Below are 15,724 nucleotides of genomic sequence, written 5' to 3' on the forward strand. Positions count from 1 at the left end.
GTGAGCTCTCATGAGATCTGCTTGTTTGAAAGTTTGAAACTTCCCTCTCTTTGGTTCCTGCTCCTGCCATGTAAGACAAGCCTACTTTCCCTTTGCTGTCCACCATCTAAGCTTCCTGAGGCCTCCTCAGAAGCAGAAGCTGCTATGCGTCTTGTACAGACAGCAGAACTGTGAGCCAATTAAACCTTTTTTCTTTATAAATTACCCAGTCTCAGGTATTTCTTTATAGCAGTGCAAGACAGACTAATATAGTATGCAATAAAATATTTTGTGAAACTGTCACCTCACATAACCTGGAAGGCAGACTAAGTGCCTAAGTTACTTTAAGGAAAGTGCTTCCAAAGAGACAGAATGGTCATGTGTATCAGTTGCTTTTTGCTCCTCATGTCAAGGAGCAGATGAGTTCAGGAAAGAATTGACCAGTTTCCAATTATCAATGAAAGGAATAGAGAAAAATCTAGATATTTAGAGCTTTACACTAGAGAGTAAGAAATAACACCGCAAACAGCTTTGACCACCAATAGGGCAGAAGATTTCTGTTTAGCAAACTGACTTAGCCTCATAGGTAACATATAAATTAAGAGTCTTTACTTCCCACCCAAGCCTTTTGTGTCCACTGGCCCCAAAGTAGCTGCCATTACCTTGAGAGAGAGAGAGGCATGGGTGCCTGGAGTCAAATGATTGAGTAGGTCTAAGATTGATGTCTAGGGAAGAGCTTAGGGTGCATTTACCAGCACATGAAACTTACCAGAAGCAAACTGATCAGAAGTCACCTTGGGTTTTGAAGGAATTGTATTGGAAAAGAAAGCACAGATCTAGTCCATAAAAGGCTTATGAGTGTAAAAAACCCTTACTGTAATTTGAACCTGCAGGAAATGGGCCTTGAAGCTGCACAGCTGTAGCTGGGTGCGGTGGCTCATGCCTGTCATCTCAGCACTTTGGGAGGCTGAGACCGGTGGATCACGAGGTCAGGAGATCGAGACCATCCTGGCTAACACAGTGAAACCCCGTCTCTACTAAAAATACAAAAAATTAGCTGGGCATGGTGGCATGTGCCTGTACTCCCAGCTACTCAAGAGACTGAGGCAGGAGAATCGCTTGAACCTGGGAGGCGGAGGATGCAATGAGCTGAGATCGCGCCACCGCACGCCAACCTGGTAACAGAGCAAGACTCTGTCTAAACAAACAAACAAAAAACTGCACAGCTGTAAGGAACACATTATCCATGGCACATAATTCAGAGAAGGCCATGGCTGATCACACACAAGGAAGAGCCTCCCAGAGGATGAAGCCTGGGAGGGCTTCGAGAATAATGGGCAATAATTTGGCCTAATCCAGGGTTGAGGAAGCAAGGAAGTTGGTGGCAGTGGCAGGTCCTCAGAGTGCCTGTCCAGCACGATTTCATCACTGCTGGAGACCACAGAACTTTCTTTTTCTGAAAATATATCTGATAAAAGACAGACTTTTATTGGGTTAAGACATGGAGATTTGAGGGCTAATTTGTATAGCAACTGGTATAATCCTAGTATTTGTATCCTTTCTTCTACTTCTAGCACTTAGCACACTACATGTTGCTAATGTTTTTGACATTTATCTGACAGTTCTTAACATTTATATACAGGACCTAGTTCAATTAACAATTGATGCAATTGTTTTTATACGATTTAGTTGAAATTCGGATTAGTAGTAGGTAAGAAATTACCATGCTTATGTTATTTTAAGGAACAGAATTCAGTGATATTTTTGAACGTTTGTTTTGAACATTCCCAGTGAAAAGAATCAAAGTCATCATCTTTTTGGTATAAGATCCTGGGGATCTAATCATCATTTGTTCCTGAGGACCTAGAATTATTTTCTAAGAAAGGCCTTATTTTGCTTGCAGAAAATCTGTTAGCTTCTTCTTGGCAAAGATAGGATGGCCCTCTAGTTAGATGAAAGCCAAAATGATACATCCTTCCCATCTGTTCATTTGATTTTTAGAGAATATGGATTCTGAGTATCTGTGCCAGAGAATATATCCCTGAACTCTCTATTGTCTAACTCACATCTAAACCCAAAAATGTGTGATTGTCATGGATAATTATTCAAAGAACATGTAGTTTATTCATTATCATTTTCCAGCTAGTTTTATCCTTGGATCAGGTCAAAATATCAGAAAGCTGCATCATCTCAGCCTTTGGCCTCTTCATCTGTCCATCATCCTGCTCTACCTCACTCTCTACAGACTTGTTTGGGCTGAATTCCATTTTGAAGTTATGCTTTGCTTTCCCAAGGAGCTTCAGCATGTGACAGCCTTGTAACAAATACATTTGCAGAAATGCTGTTGAAGGCATTAACTCTGACTTTTCTTGGGACCCACTATGTGACCAGGAGGACAAAGGGCTCTCAATTATTGCTGTGTTTTAAAAAAACCTGAAGAAATAGGGCAAAATGTCAAAATCTGTAATGTTTCAATGGTGGGTACATAGCAAATGGTTTATTATTCTCTGTGTTTTTGCATATTTTGAACTATCTTATGATAATAATATCACTTAATTTCTTACCAGCCAGAGGTATCCACTTCGAAGATTTTGTGAATATCTTTCCAGACATCTGTCTATTAAGTAAGGGTTAAGAGCCTGTGTACACTTTGAAGTATGACAGATCTGAGTTCGACTATGCTGTGGCCATTTACCGCTTTCTAACTTTGGGCAGGTTGCATCTTACTTTTTGAACTTTAATTTCCACATCTGTAAGATGGTATATTAGTCCATTCTTGCACTGCTATAAAGAACTACCTGAGACTGGGTAATTTATAAAGAAAAGAGATTGAATTGACTCACAGTTCCACAGGCTATACAGGAAGTGTGGCTGAGGAGACCTCAGGAAACTTACAATCATAGTAGAAGACAAAGGGGAAGCAGGAATGTCTTACATAGCCTCAGGAGGAAGAGGGTAAAGCAAGAGGTGCTACACACTTTTAAACAACCAGATCTCATGAGAACTCACTGACTATCCTAAGAATATCAAGGAGGAAATCCACCCCCATGATCAAATCACCTCCCACCAGGCTCCTCCTTCAACACTGGGGATTATAATTTGACATGAGATTTGGACAGGGACATATTCCAAAACACATCAGATGGGAATAATGATGGCACATACTTCATAAAGTTTTTGTGATGACTAAATGAGAAAATGTGTACAAAGTGCTTAGCACATTGCCTTAGGCACAGTAAGCACCAATATATGTGAGCTGTTATCGTGTATGTGGTATCGTGTAAGTGGAATATGCTATGGGCATTTTCTATGTCAGTAAATATAATCCATGGAATTAAATAAAATAAAAGTGATATAATAAGAAAAGGTTAAATTCTCAAGAGGAACTGGGTTAGTTTATCCTTATGGGTTGCATACTTCTGGCTGACGAGAAGTTCACAGTCAAATGTATCCAAGTGGTAAGACCTTGTGACCTGAATAATCATGTTCTATTTTCTCTGATCTTGGGGACTTACTTTTTGTGACTTCCATTAACTCTCTATTTCATTTAATATTCTCCCTGTAAACCCCTTAGATCCCTTGTTCAATGTGGTTGGGAAGAAAGAAAGGAAAAAATAGGAAGGAAAATAAACATGGATGGCAAGACAGAAGGAAGCAAAGGAAGAAGAAAGGGTTATTTGCACAAGACTTTGGAACTGTTGATTAGAATGTTTAACTTTTGGATTCATGCTAATTAACATAATTTTTCACTGCATGCCAGACTTTTTCAGGTGCTCTCTGGCTGCACCTTGTTTGTTTATATTTTGACTGGCATTAAGCCTTAAGCTATTCTCCCTGATGCAACTGTGAGTTTTCACAAATGATGCCACTTGAGGTATGCCATGGGTTCTGGTTCATGCTGGTGTCTGATAACTACTATGGTCAGTTCCTTATTATCTATGTGGAGATCGGGCACTTTGTCTTTTGGCAGCAAATGTTTCATCCAAGGTCAGTTTCCTTCAAGTGCTCAGTGCTGTTTCAGAGGGTGTGTGCTGAGGGAATGCAGATTAATTTAATGTTAGCTTTAGCCAAACCCAGCTATGAAAGTAAACCTGCTTTTAAAGACACCATAAACACTGATGAAGATCATCTAAATTGTATGATGTTTGAGCATGTATAAATGCATCAACATTCACCTTAATTCCAAAGGCATCATTCCATAGCACTGTGATTCATCATTTATCTTTGCATTAGTCTTATTTTTGTTCTTTGACTATAAGTAAATGTAAATTTGAAATTATTGAAATACCTTTGTTATCATATGTTATTATAACTGGGGGCTACCAGAATAGGTTGAGAATATATGCTGTTTCATATTTCTGTTTGATTATAAAAATGCAGCATGTGCTTATAATAGAAAATGAGGAAATAGAAAACTCTAGAGGAAATCAAACCATTTATAATCCCTTCACACATAAATGATCACTGTTAACATTTTATTATATCTCTTTCCACACACAGTTGAGGCTGTAGAAGTTCTCAAGATGGATTTGTAGATTGTTTTAAGAAAAAATTGCAGTGCTTTTTGGTGTTGCAAAGCACTTTCCAAATTACTTCCACGCTCTGCAAGGCCTCCCTGCATGAAAGAAAGTGGGGCATGGGAGTGAGGAGCCCTGGGATCTGCTTTTCCATAAGGAGGAACTACATCTTGTCTTCCTCTACTACCTCTAGCTTTACTTTCCTTTTGCCCTTAGGGGTGGGCAGGGCCCAGGGTAGATGGGACAGGCTGGGCTGAGAGACTGGAGCTCCCCTGGCCGCAACATCTTTCCTACTTGCCCTCACATGGGTTGGGGCATTCAGAAATCTTAGTGCAGTCCGTTACATAAATGACAGAGAAGGAGGGAGAGCTGGATCTCCCAACACCTCCAGGTGCAGAACCTAGGGCGGAATCGAGGAAGCACTTCCCAGGGTCTTCTCCTCTCCTACCTCGGAATTGTGCATCCAAAGTTTTCACTCCCGTCATCCTGTCTCCTTCCCTTTTCTGGAACTGCGTTCTGTTCTCTTGAGGGAGTTTCCCAAGTTCCCCACGCTAATCAAGAGATGTGATTAGGGACTATGGGTCTTTGTTCGCACTTCCACCCAACCAGGTGAGCACATGACTCAAGCCAGGCCTATCAGAGATTCCCTGGGATTTCAACATGAGTGTCAAGAAACTAGGACCCTTTCTTCTAGTAGCAAAATCGGGAAGACATGAGCCCAGTCCTCCTGTGACTATGTCCCAGGATATGTGAAAGATGGAGCTTGCAGTAAGACGTAATGAATCCAGTCTTCAGAGAGAGGCAGAGATGAGAATGAAAAAGAGGGAGGGAAGGAAGGAAGGGACAGAGAAACCCAGTGGTATTCTAGTCCATAGTTTTAATTCTCCAGGCTCCCTAGATTCTCTTCCCAAAGTTTGGTTTTACCTTTTTCAAATTCTATATTTCTATGACCTATCCTAGGAATTTCCTCAACAAATTACTTCCGAATTGCTTTTCTGTCATTTGCAACCAAAATAGTCTTCAGCAATAGAACCAGACCCTCCCCGAAACCATTAATCCCCTGGATTCTCTGCAGGTCTCTGGCTGCTCTACTGTCTTTATATCTGGCTTTTGGTGCCTCCAAAGTCCCAAGTCTTAAAAAATCATCCACTCCTCTCCCCTTCCTCAAGTCCTTCTCTAATTCACTGTGGCAGAGAGTGAGGGTTAACTCTACACGATTCTATGGCTGTGGTGGGTCTCCACTGTTATACTGTTTGAAAAGCCCATTGTTTAGGTCTTTTTAAGTTTTAATATTATTTTGCAACGGTACAATGGCAAGATATGTCACTTTCTTTAAAAGAGGTGACAAATTGGGTGACTTAAAATGGAAAAAGTCTCTAATCAAAAGCCGAGGGAGACAATGTTGATGAAATTGTATAAAATGATCTGTCTCCTGGACTTGCTGGCTTTGCTGACTAAAACTTGGTTAAAGACGGGCTTGGTTTACTCCATAAAGAATTGGCTGCCCCTAATGTGTGCCAGGCACTGTGCTGGGCGCTGGAACTCTGTCAATCATGGTGAGAGAACTTTTTTATGGCACCTTTGGTTGATGGTGCAGTAAGCTGAAACAGCGTGCGTCAGTTTCCTAGGAAAGACCTTTCCTTAAAATGCCCTCTAGCATATACTGCTAAAGGCCACGCACAAACTCCATATCAAGTTATGAATCTGACATCCACCAGTGCTCAAAAGAGACAGGGCTTTTGCCTTTTCTTTGCAACCTGAACTTCCCACAGCATCCAGCCGAATCAGAATGAGGTCTGAGAGGCTGCTGAACCCCTGCCAAATGACACTCCACTTTACTGACAAAACAGCGTCCTCCTGCTGTTCTTTCTCCTGACAGGCATCTATTTTGAACTCCTTCTAGAGAATGCAGTGACAGCTCCCATCCTTGATCTCTTGGCCTAGCTCCCAGGGAGACCTCCTCACATTATGTTTTATTCATGGTGTTGCCCAAGCTGGTTTCTTCACTGTAAAAAACTGTGGTGGGGGCAGGGGTCATCAATGAACCTGAAATAAAATTTGAGTGTCATAATAAAACCATCGCTTTGTGTGCCGAAAGCCTACAAGCAGAGTCGAGATTCTGGGGAAGGACTGTGTTTTGAGGATTTTTAAGGCAAAAGCTCTGCAGAGAGAGAGGGGGAAGAAAAAAATACAGCTCTTCGTATTGTGTTGGAGTAGTGAAAGAAGTAGGTCAGAGAAACCAAAATAACCTTTGCTGGGAAACACGGTAAGTTTCAGATGTCTGAGAGCTTGGCGAAGAAAGATGGTGCGATGGATAAAAGCAGTAAACTGATAGATATGTGGGTCTAGAACTGGGAAAACCAGAAAGACTATATGGAATAAACATTCATTCTATTTCCCCCTAAAAAAATGTCATCAACTTCATCGTTGTCTTTCCTTGTCAGAATTATATATATTTCTACTTCACTAGTTATGCACTTGTAGGAGAAAGTGTAAAAAGCATCTCTTCCACTTCTGTCCCCTCAAAATGAAACCAATGGCCAAGCATTACAGGGACAGGGACCATAATGTGATGTTACATGTAATTTATATGTACACGTATGTATACCTTGAGAATGATGGTCTTCTCGTGGCGGGTGATGTTGACACTGTGCGGCTGTCCATTGGCCATGTTCCTGTGGTCTACGTCAATATTGTATGGCTCTCGGGTGCCACCCAGGTTGTATCGAATCTGTAAGCTTCCTATAGAAGAAAAAAGAAAGAAGCTCAGTAATTTGTTTGCCCTGAATTTCATTTTAATATCACATCCCCCCACCCCTGCTCTTTCTTTTCTCTTCTCTTCTCTTCTCTTTTCTTTTTGACAAAGTCTTGCTCTTGCCCAGGCTGGAGTGCAATGGTGCGATCTCGGCTCACTGCAACCTCTGTCTCCCAGGTTCAAGCGATTCTCCTGCCTCAGCTTCCTGAGTAGTTGGGATTACAGGCACCTGTCACCACATCTGGCTAATTTTTGTATTTTCAGTAGAGACGGGGTTTCACCATGCTGGACAGGCTGGTCTCAAACTCCCAACCTCAGGCTATCCACCTGCCTCAGCCTCCCAATATGCTGGGATTACAGGGGTGAGCCACCACGCCCGGCCAATTTCTGATAAACTTTCCCCCCTCCCTTGACATCCACAGATAACATTCAAGATTTGAATTTGGATTCACGAGCTCAGAGGCCTACTGACCCATATTGGCTGACAGCACCAGGCTCGCCCATATTTACAATCTGCCCACAGTGAACTTCAGTGACCGTCGTCTCAAAGTTGAAGATGCAAATGGTTTCAATGATCCAGGCTGGGATTGTGCCTGGACACAAAGAATGAGAGCGTATACAATATAGGACTGCAGGGAGGAGACGTCTGCAGGCTCCACGAAATACTATGTGAAATAAAAAAACCAATGCAGAGTGCAGGGATGATCTCAGCCCATCAGCAAAGTGTGACATTGGGCATATAAAAGAATCATGAGCATACAACTGTAAAAATAAACATAGTTTTAAAAAAAATTTTTTATTTATTTGTTTATTTTTTTGAGACAGAGTCTCGCTCTGTCACCCAGGCTGGAGTGCAGTGGCGCGATCTCGGCTCACTGCAAGCTCCGCCTCCCAGGTTCACGCCATTCTCCTGCCTCAGCCTCCCGAGTAGCTGGGACTACAGGCACCCACCACCACGCCCGGCTAATTTTTTTTGTATTTTTAGTAGAGACGGGATTTCACCGTGTTAGCCAGGATGGTCTCGACCTCCTGACCTGATGATCTGCCCGCCTTGGCCTCCCAAAGTGCTGGGATTACAGCTGTGAGCCACCGTGCCCAGTCAAACATAGTTTTTAAAGATGAGATTTTGGGTGGCCTCATTGAGACCAAGTAATAAATTTTATTTCAGGTTACAGACTAACCAAATGCAAATCAAAGGGCAAGATGGCTTTCCCAGGTCCCCTCAGTCCCTTTTTGCCCTCAGTGATAGTTCACTTTGCCTCAACAGCATATTCTTTTTTTCCTCCTTGCTTCTTCCCAACAATCAAAAAAATTCAAAATGACTAATATGACAATGCAGATTCTGCTTTTAGTTAATCTGCAAGCATAAATGTTGTATCTTAGTTATGAGTTTTAAATACATCAATATTTTATCTCATTTGTTACTCAAATTGGAATTTTCATGTTGACATCTCAGAGCTTAAAAATGGAGCCAGCAATCTAGCAAGAATTTGACCAGCTGTAAATCACCCAATGGATTATTTGTCACCTTTCATTTGCTTTTTAGGGGCACAAAACTGATATTCTGATTTTTAAGTTACAAAATAAAACATGCTAATTAAAACATAGAAAGTAAACAGAAAGAAAAAAAATAAGAGAAAGTCACCCGAAATCCACCACCCAAAGATAATTTTTCTAAACATCTTGGGAGTATCTGCTTTCAGACTTTTCTCATGCGCACACGCACACACACACACACACGCACACACACACACACACACAGTACTCTTCCTTATTTAGGCATTTTAACACTACACTTGCCATGTTCTTGGATTTCAAAGGAACATTTGTTAGAATAATCAAGAGCTAATTACATTTCCTATTTTTGTTTTCTAAACGAAATTCAACAAACCTTCACTATTTTTGAGTTTTACTTTAGTGTGTCATCCTAGACTCCTTTGCCTCTGGCATTTAAACTAAGCACCGTGGATTGGATTTTCGTCTCCTAAATCTATCTAAATTCCCCCACTCTTTTCCACTTCAGTAACCACAGGCTTTCTGCTGGCACCCGCGGTGCCCTTGTGTGAATTCCAGAGGGAGCCTGCTCCCTGGCTGAGGCAGCTCCACACAGAGCTCCTGGTTCATCCTCACACGTGCTTTACCTGCACCATCTTCGGCCTGGATTGCAGAAGACGGTGGGTCTTAGTCAGCCTTCTCTTTAAAAATGACTGCTCTTGACCTCATTTCACTCTCAAATGAGGCCTCTCTTCCTTTGCTTTTCTTTGCTCCGAATCCCATGGAAAGAGATGGGTACACTCGCTGCCTCCAAACCCATCCCAATTTTAGCACGAGCCCTCTGTCTCACTTCTGTCTTCCCTGCTCCATGGTCTCTTGCTGGGCCCGTGACCCCTGGGGAAGTAGAGGCAATGGTCCCTCTCAGGCCTCATCTTCATTCGGCACAGAGTTCATTCACCTCCTGGAAGCACCTGGCCTCCAGCACACCCTCTTTTGGTTTTCCTTCTCTACCTGTTTTTTCCCTCATTTTGCGGCACTTTACTCTTGCAGTCACCAAAGACAACCCTGAAGCCTAGTCTCTTTTGTATTCATGCCTGTTTCCATGGTGATCCTGTTACTGAAGGCAAATCCCTAAGGGTCTGCAGCAGACTTGATCCTTGACTCCTCGAAAGAATGCGGCTTGAGGGGTAGAAGTAGGTTTAAGGCAGAGGGCGAGACTGCGGCAAGTTTTAGAACAGGAGTGAAAATTTATTAAAAAGTTTGAGAAAGGAAGTACACTTGGAAGAGGGCCAAGCGGGCGACTTGAGAGATCCAAGTGCCTTGTTTGGCCCTTGATTTGGGGTTTTATACATTGGCATAGTTCTGGGGTGTGGTTTCTTCTCCCCTGATTCTTCCCTTGGGGCGGGCTGTCTGCCTGCGCAGTGCCCTGCAAGCACATGGGAGGGGCTGCGTGCACAGGCGTTTACTGAAGGGGTGCGCATGCTCATTTGAGGCGTCTTTCCTTTTCTAGTTGAGTGTTCCTAGAGGAAAGTCATATACCCATTAAACTCCACCATTTTGCCTCTTAGTGTGCATGCTTGGGCCCGCTCGCCCAACTCCCAAGATCTTACTGGGAAGCTGCTGCTCACCAGCTCCAGATGTTTTCTATCTGTTGAGAGACGCTTGTTCCTTGGTGCCAGCTGCAGCCAATTATCATTTTAGAGAGAAGACAGTTTAGCAACTGCCTGACCATCACCCAATGGTTGTCTCACATTCTTGGTGGTTGGCAGGAGGGAGCACCCTCTTCTGCCCTGCTCGTGTCTAACTACCTACTTCAACAATCCTATCCCATGTAGGACCTTTGAATAAGGTGTCAGCCCATCAGACACCAAATTCGTACCCCAGTCAGACTTCTCTCTTGAACTCCAGACTCTTTTCACAAACCGTCTACTTGATATTTCCCTCAGATATCTTATTGGCAACCCCAAACACAACATATGCAACACAGCATTGATCTTTTTCCGCAAAAGTATTCCATTGCAGTTTTCCGCATTTCGGTTAATTGCCAATTCATCCTTCCAGTTATTCTTGCCAAAAGTCTTGACTGTCCTCTTTCTCCTATATGACATGTGTCATCTGATAGTGTCATCTGATGGCAAGTCTTCTTGGCTTGATCTTCAAAACATGCTCTGATCTTACCAGTTGTCACCATTTCCATCTCTACCCCCTGGACCAAGCCACCAGCGTCTTTTGCTGGGATTATACTAGCTTTTGTCCTACTCCAACCTTCCCTGATCTCAACTGGGCCTCTGACCCTGAGAGACACAGGGTCCTCACCACACGGTGGTCAGAGTGATCCTCTGCTCAAAATCCCCGTGGTTCCCCGTCTCACTCAGAGTAAAAATCAAAGTTCCAGCAATGGCTCACCAGGCTCTATGTGATCTCCTTATTATTGCTGACCTAACCTCCTTTTACTCTCCTCCTTGCTCACTCCTCACCATCCACATTGGCTTCCTGTTCCTACCCCAGGGCCTTTGCAGTCACTGGTTCTTCTGTTCAGAATGCTCATTCCCCAGCTCTCTGCATGGCTATGCCCTCATGCCTTTAGGTCTTTGCTCTCATGTCCTCTTCTCAGTGATCATTTCTGTGACCTCCTCGTTAAAGTGGAATTTACCCTCTCCTTTCCCATAGCCAGGCACTCCCTTTTCTGCCTCATATTTTCCCCATAACAGTTTTTGCACACAACAGACTATAGATTGTACCAATTTGTTTATTGTCTGCCTTCTCCTATTCAAAGGTAAGCTCCATGAGAGCAAGCATTTTTGTTTCTATTATTTATGACTATTCCCAATGTCTAGAATAGTGCCTGATGCACAGTAGGAGTGGAATAAATATTTGTTGAATAAACGAAGGAATGGTCTCTGATATGGTTTGGCTGTGTCCCTACTCAAATGTCATCTTAAATTGTAGTTCCCATAATCCTCATGTGTCATGGGAGGGACCCAGTGGGAAGTAACTGAATCATGAGGGTGGTTACCTCTGTGCTGTTCTCATGATAGTGACTGAGTTGTGATAAGATGGGATGGTTTTACAAGGGGCTTTCCCTCCTTTGCTCTGCACTTCTCCCTACTGCCACCATGTGAAGAAGGATGCGTTTGCTTCCCCTTCCACCATTACTGTAAGTTTCCTGAGGCCTCCCCAGCCATGGGGAACTGTGAGTCAATGAAAACTCTTTCCTTTGTAAATTACACAGTCTCAGGTATTTCTTCATAGCAGTGTGAGAACGGACGAATACAATCTCCTTGCTTCTATACCTTCTTCTTCCCCGTGTTTTCAAAATGTGTAACTGATTATTTTATAGGGTCATTTAAGATCCTTCAAAGCCTTCCAATTCTTTACAGAATGAAGATGTACTTTCCAAATAGAGGTTGCAATGCCCTGTCTGATGTGCGTTCCTCCTGCTACTTTGTTTTCAAATCATGCCACTCACTCTCTCACTTTTTACATTCAAGCTACCATGAACTTCTCTTATTCCCTGGAAAATATGATCTCCTCCGACCTTAGGGCCTTTGAATATGCTGCTCCTACTTCTTGAGCTGCTTCTCTCTCCACCCTTCAGTGTTTACTCTGTTTTTCCTTTACCCAATAGCATTAAGATAATCAATTGTTTGGGAGTGAAGGAGATAATCAGGCAGTTGTTTGGCAACACACAGAAAAAACAAGTTGATTGTCTTAGGTTTTACTCTCTGCCTTATTTCTGGTGCTCTGACATCATATCATCCAGCCAGTTTTCTTAAATATACAACTGTCTTGATTCATCTCTTATTCATTTTTCAGCACACATGTATTTAGTTTCCTGTGCAAAGCACATTTTTTTAAGGTCTGAAAATAGGCTTCTGCCTGGTTACAAGTGTAGACTCCACTTACAATACATAAAGCCATGCCCATCCCCTCGCATGGGTCAGGCAATATGAGTGTCGCTCTGAGGATACAAACACACAGAGGCCTAGAGGTCGGAGGAACCAGCAATTATGCAACACGCTGGACATTTCCCTCTCTGCTGTCATTTTGTCACTGGCCCCTTTATGTTCCTCAGCTCTATTAAAATCAGCATTGTTTTCTTTTTTTTTTCTTTTCTGTCCTTCTTGGCCTTTGTAAATATGATTTTAAATTATTATAACTGCTTCACTTAATGGCAGCGGAAATTATTTGCTTTGAGAAAGAAAGATGAGTCGGAACTTTAAATTTATATATAAATTATATGTAAATATATATATATATAAACTATCTATAGTGACTATCTATGTGACTATCTATAAACAGAATGGTGATATTCTTGAATAATCAAATTTAAATGATGTATTTATTCCTTTCAGATAATAGCAGAAGAGGACCATTAAATGATGGTAGGAAGAATGCTAGTATTTTTCCATTAAAATAAAATATTATTCAAATGCTGAGGTGCTTCACTTCTGTGTCTTATGTTCATCTCCCAAGTGAATTAAAGCAGTTATAAGGGACTGCTCTTTTATTGGCTGCAGCAAATAACATGCTTAACAGATTTATTCTCTCCTGGTCATCATCATTATCATCAGCACACACTTACAGGGTACCTATCGTAGGCAGGAGATGTAGTGCTGGGAGCTTTTCATCTCTCTGGGAAGACAGGGGATATTTATAACAGAGACAGATAACAATACAGTACATTAAATGCCAAACAAGTGACATTGAAAATAAGTGGAATAGGAGTTTAAAGAAAGGAGAAGTCATCGAAAGGAGGTGGGACTTGATCTCAGCCTAGAATGAAAGGCAGGCGTCTGGCCAGAGAGGAAGTTGGGGCATTTCTAGGTAAGGGAGCATTGTGAGCATAAGGTCAGGGGCACATATGACCACAGAGTGCTTGAGGGGTAATGAGCTTCTCAAAAACAAAGAGTAGGGGGTGCTGAATATGTGTTAGAATGTAGATTGAATCTGTGGACCTGGGAAATAATAACTGTTGACACGTGTATATTGTCATCTGCGTTTCACAATACTCTTGTGAGGGAGACACTATTTTATGGATGAGCAAATGGAGGCCATGGAGCTGCCAATTGACTGCCCAAGACAACTGACAAAAGGCAAAGCCGACCTCAAACCTAGACGGTTCCGCTCTACAGGCCAAGCTCTCACCCATGAGGTTGGTGGGTCTCGAACTTGAAAGTTTGTGGGACTGGGGAATCTCTCCTGGTTTTGTTGGAATGGGGCACCACTGAGTGTTTAATAAGGACATTATACAAGATCTCTTTTAAATAATATCCCTATGCTATGGTGTAAATATCCCCTCCAAAACTCAGGTTGAAACTTAATCCCTAATGTGGGTATATTGAGAGGTGAGCCCTTTAAGAGTTGACTGGATCATGAGGGCTCTGTCCTCATGAATGAATTGATCCATTCATAGATTCATGGGTTAATGGGTTAATGGGTTAATGCATTAATAGGTTTTCATGGGAGTGGGACTGTCTATAAGAAGAGAAAGAGAGGCCTGAGCTGGCGTGCTTAGCCTCACCATGTCATGCCCTGTGCTGTCTCAGAACTGCAGAGAGTTCTCACCAGCAAGAAGGCCCTCATCAGATCTGGCCATTTGATCTCGGACATCTTAGCCTCTGTAACTATAAGAAATAAGTTCTTTTTCTTTATGAATTACCCAGTTTCAGATATTCTGTTATAAGCAACAGAAAATAAGACGCCATATAAAGGAAAGCAACGCTGGCTGTGGTGAAAATGGGTGAGGGGGAGAGTCTGGAAGCAGAGAGATGGATTGGGAGAGAATTTCCCAGCCAACGAGCTGAAGCCCACTGCTGTCCCGCAGATAGGTGATGGGGTAACAGGAGCAAGGCTCCCCTCAGACCGTGGCAGACCTGCAGAAGGGGATGGCAGCTGAAGTCATTGGGCAGTTGGCCTCCAAAACATGACTTCATCCATTTACCCAGGTACCATTCAAATATAATAATTTTCTATGGACACCATGATGTGAACAATATTAGTAATTAAAAGATATTTGCCTGAGAGAGTAGTGGTGGGGAGGAAAAGGCCATCATGAGTTCGATCCACAGGACTTGTTTGCCTGGGTGACCCACAAGAGCAGGGAAGGATGGAGCACTGGTGAGGGACACTGAGCCTGGGAATGCAAGTGTCTGAGGGGCAGTGGTGGTGCTGGGGGGCAGCTGGCTCTGGAGAACAGTGAGCACAGCTTTCAATATGTGAAATGTGAGTGATGCCAGGATGTTTATTTAGTAGAGACCTTCTAGTAGCTTTTTCCCGATATTTTGGCGTAGACCTTACTGATGTGTTTTCCTAATGATTTCCTTTTTTTTTCTAACTTTAAACTTCAATTAATAAAAACATGTTGTATTTGAAGGGTGAAAAAGCTGCATTTTCACCAGCAGTTTCAGAATGGGCTTGCAATAGTGAGACAGAACCCACCCAGCTTTGCTTTCCAAGCACACTGAGAGTTCCAGAGATGCCTGCGCTAGAGAGTGGGGCCGGTGGGGAGCTCAGGGCCTGGAACCAGACATCCAGACTGAGAAACCCCAGGCTGGCCCAACATCCACTGAATGTGCCAGTCACTCAGCCTCCATGTACTCACGTGTTGCCATCTGTAGAAAGGCAATAACAACAGTATCGACTTCATAGAGTTGTGCAGCTCATGGGAATTAATGCATGGCAACATTCAGGATGGCTTTGGGCACAAAGTGAGCTTCACTGAACGGTGGCCATTAATATGGAATCCATTGATCAAAGCCCTTGCAGACAATGCAAGTCCTCACACAGGCATGAGGGCACAGCAGCGGTGGGTGCGTAGCAGTGGGCATGTGAGGTAGTGAATACAGTTGAGGACCAAATTTTAGTGTGGCAATGACTTGAGGAGCAGAAAATACAGCGTGCGTGGGAATGTGTTCATCAACTTCTTGACAGTCTCCAGGTGAGAGCCCTCCTCCTGGGGAGGGACCTGAGAAGAAAC

General features: G+C 42.8%; 1 protein-coding gene across 2 annotated transcripts in view; it reads right to left on the reverse strand.

Annotated features, from left to right (window-relative positions):
• The window catches only part of CNTNAP2 (contactin associated protein-like 2), a 318,368-nt gene that overhangs the window by 196,172 nt on the left and 106,472 nt on the right, over positions 1 to 15,724 (reverse strand). For both annotated transcript variants that reach the window (XM_011989555.1, XM_011989556.1), the window contains one exon: positions 7,105 to 7,238. In XM_011989555.1, the coding sequence (XP_011844945.1) occupies positions 7,105 to 7,238 (134 nt within the window). The remainder of the gene's footprint in view (positions 1 to 7,104; positions 7,239 to 15,724) is intronic.

Source organism: Mandrillus leucophaeus, unplaced genomic scaffold (assembly GCF_000951045.1).
Source record: "Mandrillus leucophaeus isolate KB7577 unplaced genomic scaffold, Mleu.le_1.0 Scaffold357, whole genome shotgun sequence".
Lineage (NCBI taxonomy): Eukaryota > Metazoa > Chordata > Mammalia > Primates > Cercopithecidae > Mandrillus > Mandrillus leucophaeus.